Genomic DNA, 21586 nt, shown 5'->3' with positions numbered 1-21586 from the left:
TGCGTGTTTCTTTAGTGAGAAAATGCTGAAAGCATTGCTGGGAGGGTCAAAAGCATTGCTGGGAGGGTGTAGGCATTGGTAGGAGGGTCAATTAATTGCTGGGAGGGTCAAAAGCATTGCTGGGAGGGTGTAGGCATTGGTAGGAGGGTCGATTAATTGGTGGGAGTGTCAAAGGCATTGGTGGGATAATCATTATGGGTACATGTTGTTTCTTCCTGTTTTTCTAATTATTTTTAAATATACAGGGAGGATGGAATTATAAAGAAACATTGCATCTCTTCATCTGTCTTATCGTGGTGTCTGTGGCAGCACCAACAAAGCCATTTCAAGTTTTCCAAATTCTTCATATTCTTCTGTGCAAATAGCATTGATTGACTGTCATGCAGTCCTAACAATGCTTTACCTGTTGGAGGTCCAAATATGTTAACTACTCTGAAGTGGTGGAAACCCTCAATGTCCATCCTGGGTTTTGCTTCCAAATTCTGTCCCCTGTACATCTCTATACTTTCCACTATAATGGATTTTACTCTGGATTCTTGTCAGTTGTGTGAATAAGTAAAATACTACTAAAATTAACAGGAAGTCACACATCAGAGGAAACGTGGGGTAAAGCAAATAATACGCTGTGTCGGTCAACCTTCGCAAGCTTCTCTCGTACTTTCAGATTATCAGCTAGTCTTCTCATAGTAAACTGGACAACACTGCCACCTGGTGCTCACTCGCGATTACAAGACACTACAGCTGGTAGACTTGTCAGTTGCTTTAAAGAATGCACACCAAAGCACGGAAAGTAGAAAAACAAGCAAATGCGTATTCTCATGGAAATAAACATTGCAGTGAATAGACAAAAACACTAGTGCCAGTAATTGTCCTTTGCTTTGACTTGATCAACCCAGCCACACAGAAGAGGTCAACTGCCGATCAACAAAAGCTCTAATAACAGTAGCAAAACCATAAGAGGATAGGGGGTGGTTATAGTAATCTGCTCTGCCCTTGAGATGTGAGCGGCCAGGGCCCACAGATATTCAGTACACACACGTTTGTTTAGCGGTCCGTGTGGGGACCTGAAACATAATCCCAACCCTGAAATGAATGTTCTCCAGCTCCCCACATACAGATAGACCTGGATCACACGTTAGATGTCCCGCCCAGGTGACTAGTTTATTAGTAATGGGTGCATTCTACATAGTGATGGCCATTCAAGGCCTCATTACCGTTCTTCAAGCAGCAGGATATTATGCTAGCAGTGCTAACTCAGATTTATTTTTCCAAAATAAAAGCCATCATTGAAATATATAAGGTCATATAGTTAACAATCTAATCTGTACATTTTATGTTTAATGTCCATTTCAATGTTATTCTTGTCTGTTCTTTTTCACAGACTAGACTTTTTACTATATTGCTTTACACATTTCAATTATGGCTTTTACTGTGATAAAGAAAATCGGAGGGCTGCCAGCATAATATCCTGCTGCTAAAATAACACTTATGAAGGCTGAAATGGCCATCACTACTTCTACAGTATTTACATTTTATTAAAGCTTTTCTCCTGATTCTGTCCTCTAACCATGTCGAAGCCTGCAACATTGAGCTAGTCTGGCTCCCCACCCACAGAACCAAAACATACATTTCTGACATGTAACAATGACAAGAAAATCCAGGCACCAGTTTCATTAAGACGAAGTAAACCAGTGCCAGGCCAAAGAAGCAAGGAATTTCAGGTGAAATCAAAATATGTGCCCTCCACTGAATAACATTACAATAGATCTTTATTCAGATAACAAGTTGCACTGGTGCAAAGATCTGACATTTCTGTCATTAAGGAGAACCCATTGGTACCACAGCTTTGATATGACTTTGAGTAGATGGAATGCTACTTATGTCAGAATTGACTTTTCAGAGCATGTAAGGACAATTAATGCAGCATGTAAGGATAATTAATGCAGCATGTAAGGATAATTAATGCAGCTGGATAGGATAGTTAGGTTACAGAAGTAAAAGAGTATGGTTTAGCTGAAATGCACAAAAACTAAAACCTTAACATCAATTTGACATAAGTGGCTTTCCTTCTAGACATGACCCTTTAAGACGGACAAATGTAACCTTTAAGTTACCAATTCAAGCACCAGACAAACGCCTGGAGACTAGTTTCATCCCTCTGCCAGGACTAGCCAACCATAAACCTGAGGTCTGCATTAAGCCATACACATTTTTGGGGAACATCATCATTAACTTGAAATCCTTGCATGCAATAAATTTTTGTATGCAACTGTAACATTGACTTAAATGCATGATTTGAATGAGAGTACACTTCACCATGCTGATTTTCAAGTCAGGCTTTAGACCTGTGAGTAATCAAGCTGAGAAAATATTGAGCATAAAGATCAAGAAATTAAAATGACAGCATGTCGAAGTGTAGATCTTCTGTATATAAGGGGGTATAACGTTAAAAATAAAAAGGTACATGACTCATGAAACAGATTTCTGTTGATTTCACATGAGGGATTCAACTTCGGTCAGCAAATTGAAATGTTTGTTTCTCTGAGAACAACTGCACGGCTGTAATCAGGATGTTTCGGATGGTACATTAGAGAACACAGAATAACTGTATTCAGAGAAAGTACAGATATTGAAAGTTGTTTATGGTTTTCTTACCTTAATAACAATATTATTTCACATTATACACAGCACATTAAAGCCTGCTTGAAATATCACATTTTAGATGCCACAGCCGTGCTTCAGACTCCTACACGCCCCCTACACCCCTACACGCCCCCTACACCCCTACACGCCCCCTACACCCCTACACGCCCCCTACACCCCTACACGCCCCCTACACCCCTACACGCCCCCTACACCCCTACACGCCCCCTACACCCCTACACGCCCCCTACACCCCTACACGCCCCCTACACCCCTACACGCCCCCTACACCCCTACACGCCCCCTACACCCCTACACGCCCCCTACACCCCTACACGCCCCCTACACCCCTACACGCCCCCTACACCCCTACACGCCCCCTACACCCCTACACGCCCCCTACACCCCTACACGCCCCCTACACCCCTACACGCCCCCTACACCCCTACACGCCCCCTACACCCCTACACGCCCCCTACACCCCTACACGCCCCCTACACCCCTACACGCCCCCTACACCCCTACACGCCCCCTACACCCCTACACGCCCCCTACACCCCTACACGCCCCCTACACCCCTACACGCCCCCTACACCCCTACACGCCCCCTACACCCCTACACGCCCCCTACACCCCTACACGCCCCCTACACCCCTACACGCCCCCTACACCCCTACACGCCCCCTACACCCCTACACGCCCCCTACACCCCTACACGCCCCCTACACCCCTACACGCCCCCTACACCCCTACACGCCCCCTACACCCCTACACGCCCCCTACACCCCTACACGCGCAAACTGGACAAAGGACAGTATATAAAACTAGAACAGCATACAATCGTGCTTGGTAAGCCAATTTCTCAAAACATTTTTGGATTAGTGGATAAAATAGGTTCCCATTTTAACAGATGAAACAATAAGACATTGTGGCATTAATCTCAATATTTCAAAACTACAGGACTATTGCCAATAGATGTCATTATACCAGTAGACCCAGAATTTAGTCCCCACTCCAGTGGTGGAAATCCAGTCCATAGCAACAGAGAGCACAGTCCTCACAGAGGGTTATAAACCTAAAACGTCATTATCAGACACTCTAGACATTTTGTTCTCGCATAAAGGAAAACACCTCGGTCTCTGCGGTTCGAGCAGACAAAGTTTGAATAGAGCTAAACGGGTGTCACAGAATCACCCAGCCAGCCTCTGGGTCACCACCTCTCGATACATGATGGAGATGTAGATGAAGAGGAGGAGGATGACAAAGAAGTCGTCCATGAACCCCAGGAGGCCAAACAGAGCCTCAGGGATGAAGTCCAGTGGCGAGGCCAGGTAGGCGAGGGCCCCAAACAGACACAGCAGAATACGTATACGGAACATCCAGAAAAGCCCCCCCACGGAGAACATCTCCCTGAAGAGGTGGCGCAGCAATGTGGGAACATCACGTAATCGGTCCATCAGCTGAGACAGAGAAGTCCGTGTTAGGGACGAACAATAGCTGCCAGGTCACAAACCTTTTCGTGCCATCATGCCAACTCGTATAAACATAGACATGTCACAGAGTCTGGTAAAATGATACAAACAGGTCTTTGACTAGGTGACATGGCATTAGCAGGGTTTGACTAGGTGACATGACATTAGCAGGGTTTGACTAGGTGACATGACATTAGCAGGGTTTGACTAGGTGACATGACATTAGCAGGGTTTGACTAGGTGACATGACATTAGCAGGGTTTGACTAGGTGACATGACATTAGCAGGGTTTGACTAGGTGACATGACATTAGCAGGGTTTGACTAGGTGACATGACATTAGCAGGGTTAGACTAGGTGACATGACATTAGCAGGGTTTGACTAGGTGACATGACATTAGCAGGGTTTGACTAGGTGACATGACATTAGCAGGGTTTGACTAGGTGACATGACATTAGCAGGGTTTGACTAGGTGACATGACATTAGCAGGGTTTGACTAGGTGACATGACATTAGCAGGGTTTGACTAGGTGACATGACATTAGCAGGGTTTGACTAGGTGACATGACATTAGTAGTCTTTGACTAGGTAACATGACATTAGTAGTCTTTGACTAGGTGACATGACATTGTGTTTGAGTCACATAATGAATAATAATGAGAAATTAATACATTCTCTGTTTAACCAAAATTTAAATTAGTAAATTATTATTATTATTCTCTTCAAGTACAAAAAGATGTGGTTTGCTAAACTCACAGATCTGGGCTGTCCGGAGAACCTGCGGTTGTAATCGTTGAGATCCCGGAGGATGAGGAGGGGTTCCACGGTTCCATCCTGAACCTGCTGCGGAGAGGCATGCTCATGGAAGAGTGGGAACAGCAGTGTGACCTGGACACAAAGGTGAGAGACAGGGTCACGGAGTCCACAAGGGAAAAAGAAAAGGGGGGGGGGGGGGGGGGGGGTGTAATTTCTGTTGCTGAGATGCTTCCCGGGCACTGTGTATCAGTGCCCTGCACCTCTTAGATTCAAAGGGGTAGGGTAAAAGGTGGAAGCCAAGTCTCTCGTTTCCTAAAGAGAATTACTGCTGTACTCTGCTCTCAAAAGTCCATATTCCACTACTAGTAACATCGCCATCGGTAGCTTGCAGACCACCAATAGTAACACACCAAACAATCCTGAAAGTACATGCATATTCTAATTAGTTCTATGGTGGTGGTGGGGGGGGGGGTCTGCTGATGCTCCAGAGTTGCATCAGCAGGCCAATCCCAACAGGCTGGCAGTTTACCTACCATACCCTTACATCCCACTGAGGGATACCATCCCCGCGACCACCGAGGGATACCATCCCCGGGAACACCAAGGGATACCATCCCCGCAACCACTAAACTATGGATAAGTAGGATGCCACTATGCTAGAAAGTTACAAAATATTATTTAGTGTCTCACCATTTGTCTGCAGATGGGACAGTTAATTGCACCAAGCCAAGTCCCGTATCTCCAATAAGCAATTATACAAGAACCTTCCAAAAAAAAAAAGGGGGTAAATAAATAATACGCAGTTGTGTTTAATCAATCAGTTCTATTGATTTGTAATAGTTGGTTCAGATGCCTTTTCCCTAATAAACACTTGGGTTCTGGGACAGGAGCGGCAGCCACACTTACCACAGAACAGGTGTCCACAGTTGGTTTCCACAGGCAGCACTGCTTGCTGCAGACAGACAGGGCAGGACATGTCTGTGTAGAACTGTTGCCTAGGCTCTGCCGATTCTCCTTCCTGAGGGACGGGGAAAGAGGTGTGTTTGGTAGGAACAAGCTACAGAAATGCAATATCAACCTCCTGTTAATTAGAGCACACAGAAGACGTTTTGACTTCAATTGGGCTAATTTCTTATTGGTCAAGTCCCGGCATTCACACTCTATAATAGTATGTGTTATTTCATTCTCAACCTACTGAACGTGACCCAGAAGGTGCAGTGCAAAGAGCAACTAAGTGACAGATCTTCTCACCTGTAATTCAGACTGCAGCTGCTGCCGGACGGCGCGTACATGTTCCTGGTTCTCTGGATGGATGTTCTGCTGCTCATTTCTGCATTTAGACAGGTGTATGGATTAACACGGCCACTACTAACTTGCTAACTAGAACAGTCAAATGCACACATCTGTTGACAACAAAACATGTTCCATTTATAAAATAGTTATAAAACAATGGGTAAAAAAAAATCAAGATTTCAACTATCACTACATACCTGCAGAGCAGAGTTACCAGACCACACAGGAACGTGACACTGAGAACGACCACGAAGAGGACTGGGTTGCTGACACCTTCTATGAGTGAGTCTTCATCTTGCAGCAAATAGTCCACTTCCCCACAGCCATTGTTTTCATCCATCCCACTTAATCATTCTACAGAACTGTGTTCGAATAAAGACATTGAAAGGGTGGGTCAGAAACATCCAACCAACTCTTCTCCTATTCAGAGGTACAGCGAGGCTACTTCAGCTAGCTACATAACGCAAACCATACAACGTAGAATCCTAGAGTAAGTTTATAGTTAATATCTTTAATATTGCTAAAATCTAGCCAATGTGGACAATATTTCAGAAAATGGTTAAGAAACATATATGTTTGTAATCCAAAACTCTCACCCTATCAATAGGAATTAGTTGCTCCACTTCCGCAATCTTAGAAGGGTCCTTTTTCTTGCGTACGTACACATAGAGTGCCCAACATTGCCTGCTCTAAATTCAATCAAACGTGTTTATTCGAATTATCATGGAAAACATTTTAATATAAATTTGTACTTCCTTAGATATAAGTATAATTACTCGTTCGGGGTATCATGTATATACTAACATATATTAGTATAAGAAGGTTGATACCGCATATATTTTTCAGGCTCAAGATTTTCTTTCTGGTCCTACAGGGTGGCATTTCCCCCCCAGCTGGTTGGAAAAAGCTTGACAGAGGCGAGAGACGGGTGGATGTGTGTCTTTTCATCTTGGTTTATGAGTATATAACATTTACCTTCGAACCTGTATGTATTTATGCCATTGAAAAGGTTGGTGGGGCCGTATCTGTCCTGTCGGAAACCGGTTTTTCTAGCCAGTGCTTTACGTTGAATTAATTCCTCGTTTGTTATCCAGCTGATCAGACGTCTCGGTCTTGTTAATTTCATCTCGCCTACAGTAGTTGGCTGGCTAGCCATTTTCGGATAAAGAACGGCGATCCCAGTGGATTACTTGCTCAAGCTACACTACGATGAGTACCTTGGATTCCGTGGATCGAGTTGAACTGTGCGAGAGCCTTTTGACATGGGTGTGTATACAAATAATTCTTCCGGTCGCCGAGAAAGACTTAACCCGATGTGTTGAACAGTTCATTTATACGGAATGTTGATCGCTTGTGTTGGGTGGCTAGCTTGCTGCCGCTAAAGTCAAGTCTGCCATATCGAGTACTAATACACAAAACCCTGCTACTGTACAGTAGTTCAGTTCAGTACAGTAGTTCAGTAGCATGGTGCTAGCGTAAGAAATAAAATGAAGGTACCATACAGCAATGCTATTTATTTTAGACAATAGTTAGTGTACAGTACTGTAGCTACCAGCCCAAGAAACGCAGCTAGTTACTGTACCCCAGTGATCAACAAATTGTAACGGTACACAGGATCTGTCGAATAACAACATTGTACATCATCTTCCCTTTTAAAGTAGTTAAGTATTCTCATCTCGTTCTTCATTCATCTCGAGTTGAGGAATGAGCTATAAAATCCATCTAACACTGGTCATTTCTACACTCCAGTTCAAATATGTATGAGTGTTTCTCTGCTACTTTTGGAAGGTATTTTCTAAATCAGTGGATCACAGATCCTCTCCTAGGTTTGTGACCTACAGTACCAGCCAAAAGTTTGGACACACCTTCTCATTCAAAGGTATTTCTTTAGTTTTACTATTTTTCACAATGTTGAATTATATTAAAATAGAAATGTATTTTGATCTGTCTAATACTTTTTGGTTACTATGTGATTCCATATGTGTAATTTGATAGTTTTGATGTCTTCACTATGATTCTACAATGTGGAAAATAGTAAAACTAAAGAAAGACCCTTGAATGAGTCGGTGTGTCCGAACTTTTGACTGGCACTGTTTTTCAGGTCCCCCTCATAAAACTTGTATAATAATCATCAAAACCTTATTGATTTGGTTGGGCTAGTTTAGGACTACAACATAATTTTGGAACTAGTGGAGGTTGTTCTAATTGGTCCAGTGGTTGCGAAGCTGTCTCATTACCTCCGTCATAACCTTCCGTCCAACAGGTCATCCATATGACAATATTGGAATTATGAATTGACAGGAATTTGAAAGATGACCTAGCTTTCCTTTTGGCAGTCTGTTAAAAGCTTTCACAACAAACGTTTGTCAGACACCGGACAACAACAATGTTCCAGTAATAACTGTTTTGACAACAGTTCTCTGGAACGATCTCGTGTTGGTCAGGTGTTGCATTGAAAGGTCAGGTGTTGCATTGAAAGGTCAGGTGTTGCATTGAAAGGTCAGGTGTTGCATTGAGAGAGTGGTTTGGTTACCTTGTTTAATTGATAGTTTTTTGTATCTAGACAAATCAGGTACAATGCAGCTATAAGAGCCCAAACAAGTCAACTAAGCTTAACACTAATCTACAAGATCCTTTTAACAATCCAACACAAATCCTTATTTTTTTTTTTTCTACTTGCTTGGTTTATTAGTCCAGAAGCTTGACATTGAATCCTCTCATGTCTGTTGATCTATGCCGTTCTGAAGGTGTTCTTCCTTAGTTTCTTTGCTCCAGCATTTGTTGAGATCAGTTCTCCATATTATTTTATTATCACAGTTTGAAATGCATCATCTTATTTTCCCCTGTTATATTACCATGTAAGTATGACTAAGAACACTGCTGTTTTCAGTGAAAACCTGGAAGTGATTGAGGTTAACTGTCTTGCTCAGGGACAGAAAGACTGATTTTCCCCTTGTTGGCCCATGGATTTGACCAATCTTTCCAGTCACTGCTAACATGCTCAAACCCTGAGACTATCTACTGTCACTAGCTCCAATGCTTGATGCTACTGGTCCACGAAATGTTACTGGCCACTGGGCAGTATTTCAGAAGCTGTGCACGGTGTATTTAAAGACAGAGAAATGCCACTCCTGATCCTCTGGATATGATGTTTAGGGTTACATTCCTTACATAGCTGTTAGCACTCATGCTAAAATACACTGAAGAGGGCCTGCACACAAGCACTAATAACGACAGCCTCGCTTTACCCTGTCAACAAAGCATTGTTCCACACATGCAGGCACACACAGTGGCCAGCGTCTTGCTGATGAAGTCTGTATCCTGGGATGTTTGATTTTGATCAGGACCTCAGAAATCTTGCGCCAAGATGCCAGTGAGACGCCTTAAATGGAGAGTGATCTGTGCTGCCCGCCTGACAACAGATGACCTGCTCATCATGCCCTGTTGACAAACCCCTCCCTCCACCGACGCTGCGTGGATCCTTCTAGACTGTCTTTCTATGTGCTGTGGGCTTAAAACAATCCAAACTTTCCCCTCTATTTAAACTTGGTTCTACATTAGTCCGGACCTACTGTACTCTTATGTACAGTCACTGGTTAAATGCTTTTGGTGCTTTTTTATTTTTGAATCCAAGCCCTTAGAGGTTCTAACTAGACCGTGTGCACCCATCTGACACCAAACCACCTGCCTTTCCCTAAATGCAGTCTTTATTGTGGTGTTCTTCCTGGGAGATCAAGGTCTTTCTGCACCCTCCCCATCTGTTTCCTGTCATTCTGAAGAGTGTGCAGGCGGGTGTGGATTTCCTCTTTTTTTTTTTGTCAGGAATGAAGTAGGCAAAACCAAACACGGCACAAACAGAGACTGACGGCAACATTTTGAAATAACTGCTTCTGTCTGTTAAAGCGAGCTCCTTAAGGCTCCAGGTCTTGAATTATGTAAGAATCATTCTAAGACTTGCAGATTAATTGGGATTGGATCTGATTGAGTGTTATTATAATGAGGAAGTATATGGACTTTGATCTGGTCCATGTCTCTGCTGTGCTGACAGGCTTCTGAGGACTGCTAGTACACAGAGCTCAGCACCACAGCGTCACAGCCAGGGTTGGGTTTCCTAGACAAGACTATATTTAAAGCCACACCAGCTCCGTCAACAGTCTTCTGGTCAGACGGCTGTCACTCTTCTCCCCAGAGACGTAATGTACCCAGACAAGCAGCGTTATTGAGCTAATCTCTGGCCACAACATAAGCAGCAAATTATCTTGTTACCTAAAACTCTGCCAGCATGAGCTGGTTTAGAAATATTTGCAGCCAGCGCGTCACGTTTTGTTGCGTAATGCCTCGGTTGCTTTAAAAGGCTCTGGAAGGGTCAGTTGAGTTTGGCAATTTGTTTATCCCCCTCCCTCACGTAGATATACTATGTCCTTGGTAAGTAGCTCTTAGGAGAGATGTCTGAGGAACAGCCTAACTAATGGCCCTAGTGATGATCTGATTGGTAGGGATTAGGGTTAGCTAGGTCTGCCTGTCAACATGTCATAAGCACTTAATATAGCCTTTATGCCTGAATTGCTGTATCACTTCCGTTTCCTCTTTAGAAATGTAGATCTCCCGGTCTTCTAATGGCTGTTGAGTATTTATAGTTTGACTCAGCTTTTCATGGCAGTTTTGTGAAATCAATGAAAGGTTAGCCTATCAAAAACTGTAGCGGAGGCTTTTTTTTGCCCGTTGAAAATTCTAAAACACTGCCTCTATTAAACCGACAAGTCAAATGGTGCAGGAAGGAGTGACCATTTTCATCTGCACCCTCCTGCCAGTGTCTACTGGTCTTTTCTCCTTCTCAGATAGTTCAGATTGCTGTGTATTTTTCAAGCCAGAGGAGCAGCCTGAAAAGAAGACATGCAGGTCCAGACTCATGCCAGCCACACAGGCCTCCAAGTCTTTGACGTCTGGAAGTAAAAGGGAGTAGAAAAAAGGATCTCAATCCCATCTTCCACTTGCCAGACCATCTCTGCAGACTTTCTCCCATTCCTCACTGTCTTCATCAAGTCATCCCTGGCCACTGGCAGTGTTCACTCATCCCTGGCCACTGGCAGTGTTCACTCATCCCTGGCCACTGGCAGTGTTCACTCATCCCTGGCCACTGGCAGTGTTCACTCATCCCTGGCCACTGGCAGTGTTCACTCATCCCTGGCCACTGGCAGTGTTCACTCATCCCTGGCCACTGGCAGTGTTCACTCATCCCTGGCCACTGGCAGTGTTCACTCATCCCTGGCCACTGGCAGTGTTCACTCATCCCTGGCCACTGGCAGTGTTCACTTCAAGGTGTGTCCCTGAACTGCAGGCACAGTTGGTTGTCAACATCCTGGGGAGTGAACTGATCTGAGAACAGCTGGTGCAGGTCAAACTATTTAGACGCCCTGTCATAAATGTGAATTAGATGAATCAGACTTCTCCAGCCTTTCAGGGTTGGGCTGGATCTGCTGACTTCTGAATCGTATTGTACCTATCAAGGCACTTCTCCCAGTGGAGAAACAGGATCTGTGCTCTCTTGGAAAACCAGCTGTAGTTTTAACTAGCTGTTTAACGGTCGCTTGTTGCTTTCCCCACAGGTCTGACTTACTGCTAGGTCCTCTTCAGCCCAGTCTAAGGAAAACAGAATGGTAGAAATAGGCCCTAAAATGCTAGAGAAACATTTTGTAGAAAGAACCGGAATCTCTGTGGTTTATTGAAACCACATTTGCTGACTTCCGGATGTCATTCATGTGGTCCTGGACATAGGAAAAGACTCCTTCACACACGGGAACATATGAGCAGACTCTCCTTCACACACAGGAACATATGAGCAGACTCTCCTTCACACACAGGAACATATGAGCAGACTCTCCTTCACACACAGGAACATATGAGCAGACTCTCCTTCACACATGGGAAAATATGAGCAGACTCTCCTTCAGGCACGTGCACGTATGGGCAGACACTCCTTCAGGCACGTGCACGTATGGGCAGACACTCCCCTCCATGTCATGCCACACGCCACTACAGTGTCTTCCCACAGGCCAGCAGCAGCATTGTTCTCGTGTGGAAGACACTGCGGTCTGTCTCAGCTTGTCAAGTGGACCGCTCCTCCCTCGCCGCTGGGTAACTGTAGCCGTGTAACCCTTCCCTTGGCCCCAAGCCCAGGGCCTCGGGCTGCTCCAAATGCTACCCTGTTCCCTCTGTATTCTGCCACATGTCCAGGCCCTAGGGCACTACACAGGTAGTAGTGTGCCATTTGGGACTGAGTGGTTTAGCTAGCCCTGGATGTTCTATGACGTGGCAGTGTGCATATGAAATATGTCCGCTATCTACTGGGGTTCCCTGACTGGCATGCTGTCATTAGAAACCGGGGCGGGGCCTTTCAGAGGAGCCTGCGACAACACAGAGTAGGTCTGTTTTGTAGGTCTAGCCCTGTGTGGATGCTCTATAGATCAATGTCTGGGATTGGTCTAGCTCTGTGGAGAAGCTCTGTAGATCACTGTCTGGGATTGGTCTAGCTCTGTGTAGATGCTCTATAGAACACTGTTTGGGATTGGTCTAGTTCTGTGTGGATGCTCTATAGAACACTGTCTGGGATTGGTCTAGCTTTGTGGAGAAGCTCTATAGAACACTGTCTGGGATTGGTCTAGCTCTGTGGAGAAGCTCTATAGAACACTGTCTGGGATTGGTCTAGCTCTGTGGAGAAGCTCTATAGAACACTGTCTGGGATTGGTCTAGCTCTGTGGAAAATCTATAGAACACTGTCTGGGATTGGTCTAGTTCTGTGTGGCTGTGGCTGTGTTATTCAGGCAGTGAGGCAAAGGGTGTAACGTGAGCAGGTCACTCTGTTCTGCTTGATCCCTGCCAGGATCAGATGAGGGTTGGTACAGAGGACCTGCATCACCCATGTTTCTACTGGCTCTCTGCTTGTCTGCTACAGGGCTGGGAGTGCACGAGCGTGAAGGGCTGGGAGTGCACGAGCGTGAAGGGCTGGGAGTGCACGAGCGTGAAGGGCTGGGAGTGCACGAGCGTGAAGAGCTGGGAGTGCACAAGGGTGAAGGGCTGGGAGTGCACGAGCGTGAAGGGCTGGGAGTGCACGAGCGTGAAGAGCTGGGAGTGCACGAGGGTGAAGGGCTGGGAGTGCACGAGGGTGAAGGGCTGGGAGTGCACGAGGGTGAAGGGCTGGGAGTGCACGAGGGTGAAGGGCTGGGAGTGCACGAGCGTGAAGGGCTGGGAGTGCACGAGGGTGAAGGGCTGGGAGTGCACGAGGGTGAAGGGCTGGGAGTGCACGAGGGTGAAGGGCTGGGAGTGCACGAGGGTGAAGGGCTGGGAGTGCACGAGGGTGAAGGGCTGGGAGTTTGTGTGGTTGCTGTTGGTCCAATAAGACTTACAAATTATGAACCACCTCTTAAAAATCGTTTTTTTAAGCGGATTTGTGGAGAGGAGAAACGCTTAAGGTTTTTTTTCAGTGAGTGATGTTAACATCAGTGTGTGTCTGCTCTGCCTGTGTGGCTGAATACATGCTAGTCACCTCTGTGTCCTGCCCGGTTGATTCAGTCATGCTTGTTTCAGCGCTGGTCACAGTCAACATGACAGGCTTCACTCTCTGTCGCGCCACCTGACCGACCGACTGGCTTGTCAACAGAGTACAGGTCTGAGTACTGGGCGCTGTGCGTTTCTCCGCACACACATTCCAAACGTTCTTCTGCTATTGGAACATGATGTCACTCAACATGTGTTAACAAAATTATTTCAGCCCCAAATCAGCAGAAGAGAGGTTGTCCAAACCAAATTGCTACTAGGCAGAGCGAGAGGACAATAGAGTGAGAGAGCTAGAGGGTGAGGAAGGGACTGGATGATGAGGGAGGGAGGGAGGGAGTAGTTCCTGGTTTTGGGTTTGGATTATTTGGACTTGGGAAAAGGCAGTGTTCAAACTGGGGCCATGATTTCCAGCCTGTGTGATGATGATAAACACATGTTAAATTAGCAATGGATTGAACGGCTGGAAAGGGGTGGGCGGTGTTTCCCTTTCCCAGAGAAAATACCTTCTCAAAAGTAAATCAGGAAGTGACAAAACACTCGTTGCTGGGTAACAAACACTACGCTCCGTGGAACGTTTCGGCGGTGAATGGGCTTGTTCGACTGTGAGGACGACCTCTGAATCACTCATTTACAAATCATCCTGTCTCATTAGTCATTGTTTGTAGATCCGTCGCTGGTTAAAGTTCAGCCGTGATGCGTTGGGGTCCAGGTGCTTTGGGATGCCATTTTCTCTGCTCTGAGTGGTGAGGTCACAGGGGTATTTAAAGGATGGACCCTGCTAGCTGTCATCCAGCTGAGGGATGTGGAAAATCAGAGCTGGAGAGTGTTGCTCTGTTTTTTTTTCCTGTCCAACACACGTTCTGTATTCACTGCTTATTTTTCTCCCGTTCATTCTGTTAGCTGTGTGGAAGAAGCCAAAAAGAAATCTCAATGTGTTGTGTTTTTCTCCTAGATCCAAACGTTTGGAGTGGAGGCACCGTGCAAAACGGTGGAAGATCTCACCAGTGGGATCGTGATGGCTCAGGCCTTGCAGAAAATGTGAGCATCAGATTTTAAAGATGGGACTGAATGTCAAGGAGTCCACTGATGAGCACTTGGTTGGCGTTCAGGGCTGTGTTCTCCTCTCACTTTCTCTTGTCTTTCAGAGATATTGTGTATTTCACCGACAACTGGATAAGTAGGATCAAGCCTGAAGTTGGAGATAATTGGCGGCTAAAGGTACGAGGCACTGCGTCATTTTGGTTGTGTTGAAACATTCTTCACCTTCCACATTCTGCTCTCAGACCCCTGTCATTTTTTGGTCGGTGCGGCAGTCCTGATCCCAAATACATTCTCCTCCCTTGTGTTCAGATCAGCAACTTAAAGAAGGTGTTGAAAGGAATCCTGGACTACAATCAGGAGGTTCTCCAACAGCAGATCAATGACTTCACCCTGCCAGACATCAACCTGATTGGAGAACACTCTGATGCTGCCGAGCTTGGCAGGATGCTGCAGCTGATCTTGGGATGTGCCATCAACTGTGAGCAGAAACAAGGTCAGTCTAAACCCTCTGGTTGCCTCCATCTTCCTCTGTAGGCGACTGTGTCACTGAAGAACTGGTTAGTTGTAATTAGTTGACAGCCTTGTCCTAGAACGTAGAGTTTGAGGATGAGTATGAGATTACCTCTCAGACTGAACATGAAGTTGATTCGTCTGTGCCCCCTCCTGCCCCCCCCCCCCTTCAGAATACATCCAGACCATAATGATGATGGAGGAATCCGTTCAACATGTAGTCATGACAGCCATTCAAGAGGTGGGTGTTTTGTATACATTTACCACACCGATCAGCTTCACTGCGTTCCTCACTGCGTTTCTCACTGCGTTCCTCACTATTGCCTTGTTTTGTAGCTGATGAGCAAAGAGACTCCAGTGATGGGTGGAAACGACTCGTACGCAGACATCGACAGACAGGTGAACATGTTCTCTGGGTTCTCCTCAACGTTTTGTTCTTGTGTATTAATGACGTTACTTTCTCATCCACCTTTGTACCGCTGTCCTGTATTCAACTGGCCCCTCACTGAACCCTGTTCAGCCTTTAGCGGCATTAGATGTCATCGACCTCCATCTTCTCCTTCAGTGGAAAGTTAAATCCAGAATCTGTTCTTTGTTCGTCCACAACACATCTTCCCTCACCCTGCTGCCAGGCATCTCCTGTAAAAATGACCGTCCTTCCAGTCCTCGACTCTGGGGTTGTGGTCTATAGGTTTGACACCAAACAGCTACTCTGTAAATGAGATGTAATTTATTTATTCTGCCATCTGCTTTATCGTCAGCACCCCTTCATCACCAGTGTTAATGTCATCAACAGAATTGAACATGAACAGATTGTTATGACCTATTTGACCTGGTTTGTTAACAATGTGCTTTCATACACTCATGATTGTACACAATTTTTGGAGACTCTTTTTGCTTGACACCGCCATTTCCACCACGTGTAGCGAAAACCGCGGAATGCATCTTTAACGTGCTATTCTAATAGTAACCTATACGCTGGTGGATTCTGTTCACGTCGAACGTTTACCGCTTCCACTGACTGGAGCTCATGGCAAAATACCCTAATTTTTGACATCTTTAACTCATATCATTTTTTTAAAGTACCTAAATTGATTCGTTTCATAGAAGGCTTTCTTGGTACATCACATTCAAATACAGTTTATTTGATGTATATTCTTCTCTTGGATTTTTTATTCTAAATCCCGATTTTGTATTTTTGATTTTCCAGCTGAAGAAGACTGTGGAGGAGCTGAGTGAAGCTTTAGCCACCAAGGAGGAGATTGCTCAGAGATGTCACGAGCTGGACATGCAGGTTTGCCTCATAATATTTCATCTGAACAGTGTGCACGCTGTGTTCAGTAAACAAGGCTGGTTTGAAATGACATTAATAATAACAACCTGATTAAAAAATATTTTTTAAAACCTGTATGCCATCAAAAGTTGGCAGTTGATCTATCCCGAACAGTCGTGGTAAGACTTCGTTCCGTTCAGACTATTGGATATGTCGCGTTTATGATTTATATTCTCTACGAATGATTTACATTTTGATTGACATCAGAGCTGTACATTTAGAGAGTTTGGGTAGGTTTCTGTAACATGGTGTACATTCACAGTACAGTTTTAACCAATGAAACTGAACGCCTGCGGTTATAATTGGAGTCTCCCTTGTCGTCATGAGGATGAATGGAAGGTTGAGCGTCAGCAGCGTGTCGTCCGTTCTGAAGTCGTCTGAATCTCTGTGCATGTGGCTCTGATTGACATGGACCTGTTCTGTTCTCCTGACCCTGACCTGACCCTGACCATGACTCTCCCCTGGAAGGCCTTCCATGTACAAGAGGAGCGTGATAGGCTGAGATTAGACTATATTGAACTAGAAGAGAGGGTAAATGACATCTTTTAATCTCTCATTTCTCTCAGTCCTTGTCATTTGCCGTGTGAATTGAAAGCCCTGGGTTTGCAGCCTGCTGTCTGCTTCGATAACAGCACCCCCTGTTTGAGATCCAGGCTCCTTTAACTGTGGCCGGGCTCCTAAATGTAACCCTATTCCGTATACCCTGGACCAGAAGTAGTGCATTATGAAGGGAATAGGGTTCCATTGAACATGCTGCCTGTGTTACCCCATCAGTCAGCTGTCATGTCCTGTCCTGCCAAACTGTGTGCTGTATGTCAACCAACCTTGCCCCTCCTGTGCCACCCCAGACTAATGCCCGCCCCCTGCCTGTGTTATAACCTGTGTGTATCACCACAGCAACAGCAGGAAGTGAAGTTGACCCCAGAACTACCATGTGGACAGGGCTGTGAGGTTGACCCCAGAACTACCAGGTGGACAGGGCTGTGAGGTTGACCCCAGAACTACCAGGTGGACAGGGCTGTGAGGTTGACCCCAGAACTACCAGGTGGACAGGGCTGTGAGGTTGACCCCAGAACTACCAGGTGGACAGGGCTGTGAGGTTGACCCCAGAACTACCAGGTGGACAGGGCTGTGAGGTTGACCCCAGAACTACCAGGTGGACAGGGCTGTGAGGTTGACCCCAGAACTACCAGGTGGACAGGGCTGTGAGGTTGACCCCAGAACTACCAGGTGGACAGGGCTGTGAGGTTGACCCCAGAACTACCAGGCGGACAGGGCTGTGAGGTTGACCCCAGAACTACCAGGTGGACAGGGCTGTGAGCACAGAACAACCAGATGGCCATTGGAGAGTCAGTGCTCTATCCAGTTTCACATCCGTCCAGGTCCAGTAATATGTGGGCAAGCTGGCAAGCTGTTGGAACTGGAGAAGGGAGTTGTTTGTGAACTTTCACCCTTAGGCTGCATTTCTGGAGGCATAGAAAACCACTGTTGTTATGGGTCAAGGGTTAGCCTGCAGGAAGCATTCAAGGCTAGTCTGTGTGTTTCATCTGGGAGGTTTCACTTGAGTGTCCTGATGAAATATTTCATCACACAGAACCAGAGTGACTGTTTCTCAAACGCTGCCGCTTTGCGTGTATGTGGAGCTTTAATCACATCATGTTTTAAGGTCACGTTGAAGCATGACGCCCAGTTGGCCCTGCTCATTAGAAGTGTGTTGGTTAGTCTCTTCTTCATGTGCTTGCTTTTTCCTGATTTGAAAACCACTGACATGTATTTGTAAAAAAAAATTTAAGTGAATAAAAATCTAATCCCCATTATTCCCTATTTTTCCTACAAATCCTGATAGAAAACATCCTGTAATTAGGGAAGAAGGAATACGCTTGTGGAATCCCTCAACAAGGGTTTCTGGGAAAATCTGGGAATTCTGGTGGTTACATGAACTTTACAACCCAAGTGGAATCATATATGGGTGGTTGGTCTTGCTCGCTGTTTATCCAAGATTTTAGGAGGTGACACTGTCTGTTCTGGTCCCCATATTGACCCCTCTCCCTGTCCCTCCCCCTCCTTGGCAGGTAGCAGCGCTACAGGAGGAGAAAGGCAGTCTGCTGGCTGAGAATCAGATCCTCATGGAGCGTCTCAATCAGTCGGACTCCATAGAGGACCTGAACAGCCCAGCAGGACGCAGACACCTGCAACTTCAGACCCAACTAGAACAGCTCCAGGAGGAGACCTTCAGGTACTGGAAAGGAGGAGGAGGTTGGATCTGGAGAGAGGAGGTTGGATCTGGAGAGAGGAGGTTGGATCTGGAGGTAGGAGGTTGGATCTGGAGAGAGGAGGTTGGATCTGGAGGTAGGAGGTAGGAAGAGGTTGGATCTGGGGGTAGGAAGAGGTTGGATCTGGAGGTAGGAGGTAGGAAGAGGTTGGATCTGGGGGTAGGAAGAGGTTGGATCAGGAGAGAGGAGGTTGGATCAGGTGAGAGGAGGTAGATGGAGGTTGGATCTGGAGAAAGGAGGTAGGAGGAGGTTGGATCTGGAGAGAGGAGGTAGGAGGAGGTTGGATCTGGAAAGAGGAGGTAGGAGGAGGTTGGATCTGGAGAGAGGAGGTAGGAGGAGGTTGGATCTGGAGAGAGGAGGTAGGATCAGGTGAGAGGAGGTAGATGGAGGTTGGATCTGGAGAAAGGAGGTAGATGGAGGTTGGATCTAGAGAGAGGAGGTAGGCCTTGGAACACAGTTTTACAGCTTCATAATGCAGGAACCTCAACGTCCTCCCACTCTGACTCCTCCCACTCTGACTGAAGGCTGTGATAGAAATACACCATTAGAACCCCAACACGGCCATGGTAGAGATCTGGTTCCCTGACCTCTGGCTGAAATAATCCACCGCCCTATTTCCCATCTGAGCCTGAGACATCCACTGTAGTCGTGTGGGGGACATCAAAATGTGAGACGCTGTACAACACAAAGCCAGCAGCGATTGGATCATCTCTAACCAATCACGGTGTCAAAGCCAATGACAGTGTTGCTGTTCCTACGTTTGGTCTGGCTCTGATTCAACCCAGTGGTTTCTGGGTTGTTTTTGAAGTACAGGAATCATCTTTCATGCACGCCAGTCTGGACTTTTTGAGGATACGGAGGTCCTTGGGCAGGACTTAGTGTTTCAGCCTGAGCAAAAGTCTTTGGTTAGCCCAGGTGAGAGCTCTGGTTGCACACTGTTCAGATGAAAGAGGCGCCACAACCAAAAGTGAGAGATTGATTGTTTAAAAAGCTATTGATTTGTCCCTTAGCAACGGCGCCTCTCTGGATCTGTTCATTTCCACCAGATTAAAGAACTATAAATACAGCTGGCAGCCCCTTAAGTAGCCTCCTCAAACTGTCTTCGAGTCTCTCTTTTCTACGAGATCAATGCCTTTTTGACGGTATCAACTCTAAAGCGCTTAGAGCAGGGCTCATAATCACCATGCTTTAGGGTGTGTGGATGTCAGCAAGGATGCTGTGCAGGATAAATGGTTAACCTGTCTGTCTCTCTGTTTGTCTCTCCATGTCTCTCTTTTTGCCTGTCTCTCTTTTTGCCTGTCTCCTTGTCTGTCTGTCTCTTTTTCATTTTGTCTGTGGTGTTTTAGGCTGGAGGCTGCCAAGGATGACTATCGTATCCGCTGTGAGGAGCTGGAGAAGGAGATGAATGAGCTGCGAGGACAGAACGAAGAGCTCACCTCCCTGGCAGACGAGGCCCAGTCGCTGAAGGACGAAATGGACGTTCTCAGGTAGGAAACGCATTGCGCCCTAGCCTCTGACCCCTGACCCTACGCAGTAACCCTAGCTGACCAGGCCAACACTCTAAGGATGAGATGGTCAGAACCATTCAGAACAGTTTAAAACCATTCAGAACCATTCAGAACCCAATATTAGCCATGTTTCTTCCCACTTAGATTGAATGCATTTGATGTTGTACATATGCAATGTGGAAGCAATATGGTGGGCATCAATACACTGCTGATACCAGTCCACACCTTAAGACTGACAAAAAACCAAAGGGTCTGGGGGTGGGGTTATGATATGGGGCGGGGCCGCGCTTGGGTTGTTGGTGCAGCAAATTGTGGGTCTTTGTCATTTTTTGTGTGGCGTTATCCACCATCATTGGTAAGATAATAACTAACTTGAGAGCGTGTCCTGCAGACACTCATCTGATAAGGTCTCCAAGCTGGAGGGCATGGTGGAGTCCTACAAGAAGAAGCTGGAAGATCTTGGAGACCTGAGGCGGCAGGTCAAGCTGCTGGAGGAGAAGAACACCCTGTACATGCAGAACACAGTCAGTCTGGAGGAGGAGCTTCGCAAGGCCAACACTGCCAAGGGACAGCTGGAGACATACAAGAGACAGGTACACACGCATGTCAGAACGGACACTGCCACATGCAGTGACTCTGACCCGTGTCCCCACACGCAGTGACTCCGACCCGTGTCCCCACACGCAGTGACTCTGACCCGTGTCCCCACACGCAGTGACTCTGACCCGTGTCCCCACACGCAGTGACTCCGACCCGTGTCCCCACACGCAGTGACTCCGACCCGTGTCCCCACACGCAGTGACTCCGACCCGTGTCCCCACACGCAGTGACTCTGAACCGTGTCCCCACACGCAGTGACTCCGACCCGTGTCCCCACACGCAGTGACTCCGACCCGTGTCCCCACACGCAGTGACTCCGACCCGTGTCCCCACACGCAGTGACTCCGACCCGTGTCCCCACACGCAGTGACTCCGACCCGTGTCCCCACACGCAGTGACTCCGACCCGTGTCCCCACACGCTGTGACTCCGACCCGTGTCCCCACACGCAGTGACTCCGACCCGTGTCTCCACAGGTAGTGGAGCTGCAAAACAGGCTGTCAGAGGAATCTAAGAAGGCCGACAAGATGGAGTTTGAATACAAGAGACTCAAGGAGAAAGTGGACTCTCTCCAGAAAGAGAAAGATGTGAGTGCTCAGATGTT

General features: G+C 46.5%; 3 protein-coding genes across 6 annotated transcripts in view; 2 read left to right on the top strand and 1 right to left on the bottom strand.

Annotated features, from left to right (window-relative positions):
• Positions 1-2722: 2722 nt before the first annotated feature.
• On the top strand, positions 2723-3496 carry LOC117593768 (proline-rich extensin-like protein EPR1). Its single transcript, XM_034289947.1, has one exon. The coding sequence runs from the start codon at positions 2723-2725 to the stop codon at positions 3494-3496; it is 774 nt and encodes a 257-aa protein (XP_034145838.1).
• rnf170 (ring finger protein 170) lies at positions 3405-6870 on the bottom strand. Its single transcript, XM_010887626.5, has 7 exons — positions 6761-6870; positions 6362-6526; positions 6123-6201; positions 5778-5889; positions 5562-5635; positions 4872-5003; positions 3405-4103 (listed from the first exon to the last, which is right to left on the bottom strand). Exons 2-7 carry the CDS (start codon positions 6502-6504, stop codon positions 3834-3836), a joined length of 810 nt encoding a protein of 269 aa, XP_010885928.1. The 5' UTR covers positions 6505-6526; positions 6761-6870; the 3' UTR covers positions 3405-3833.
• Positions 6871-7000: 130 nt separating this feature from the next.
• The window catches only part of hook3 (hook microtubule-tethering protein 3), a 29356-nt gene continuing 14770 nt past the window's right edge, over positions 7001-21586 (top strand). The window contains exons 1-13 of one of the 4 annotated variants that reach the window (XM_034290016.1): positions 7001-7098; positions 7302-7430; positions 14671-14756; positions 14864-14936; positions 15069-15252; positions 15443-15510; positions 15606-15668; positions 16480-16563; positions 17071-17133; positions 18675-18838; positions 20222-20362; positions 20775-20976; positions 21459-21569. In XM_034290016.1, coding sequence (XP_034145907.1) covers positions 7374-7430; positions 14671-14756; positions 14864-14936; positions 15069-15252; positions 15443-15510; positions 15606-15668; positions 16480-16563; positions 17071-17133; positions 18675-18838; positions 20222-20362; positions 20775-20976; positions 21459-21569 — 1296 coding nt within the window. In that variant the 5' untranslated portion in view covers positions 7001-7098; positions 7302-7373. Of the gene's footprint in view, positions 7431-14670; positions 14757-14863; positions 14937-15068; positions 15253-15442; positions 15511-15605; positions 15669-16479; positions 16564-17070; positions 17134-18674; positions 18839-20221; positions 20363-20774; positions 20977-21458; positions 21570-21586 lie in introns of all 4 variants that reach the window. The other 3 variants (XM_034290015.1, XM_034290014.1, XM_034290017.1) reach the window with 3 other exon arrangements.

The sequence above is a fragment of the Esox lucius genome, chromosome 23, assembly GCF_011004845.1.
Source record: "Esox lucius isolate fEsoLuc1 chromosome 23, fEsoLuc1.pri, whole genome shotgun sequence".
Classification (NCBI taxonomy): domain Eukaryota; kingdom Metazoa; phylum Chordata; class Actinopteri; order Esociformes; family Esocidae; genus Esox; species Esox lucius.
This window is presented reverse-complemented; position numbering and strand designations above follow the sequence as displayed.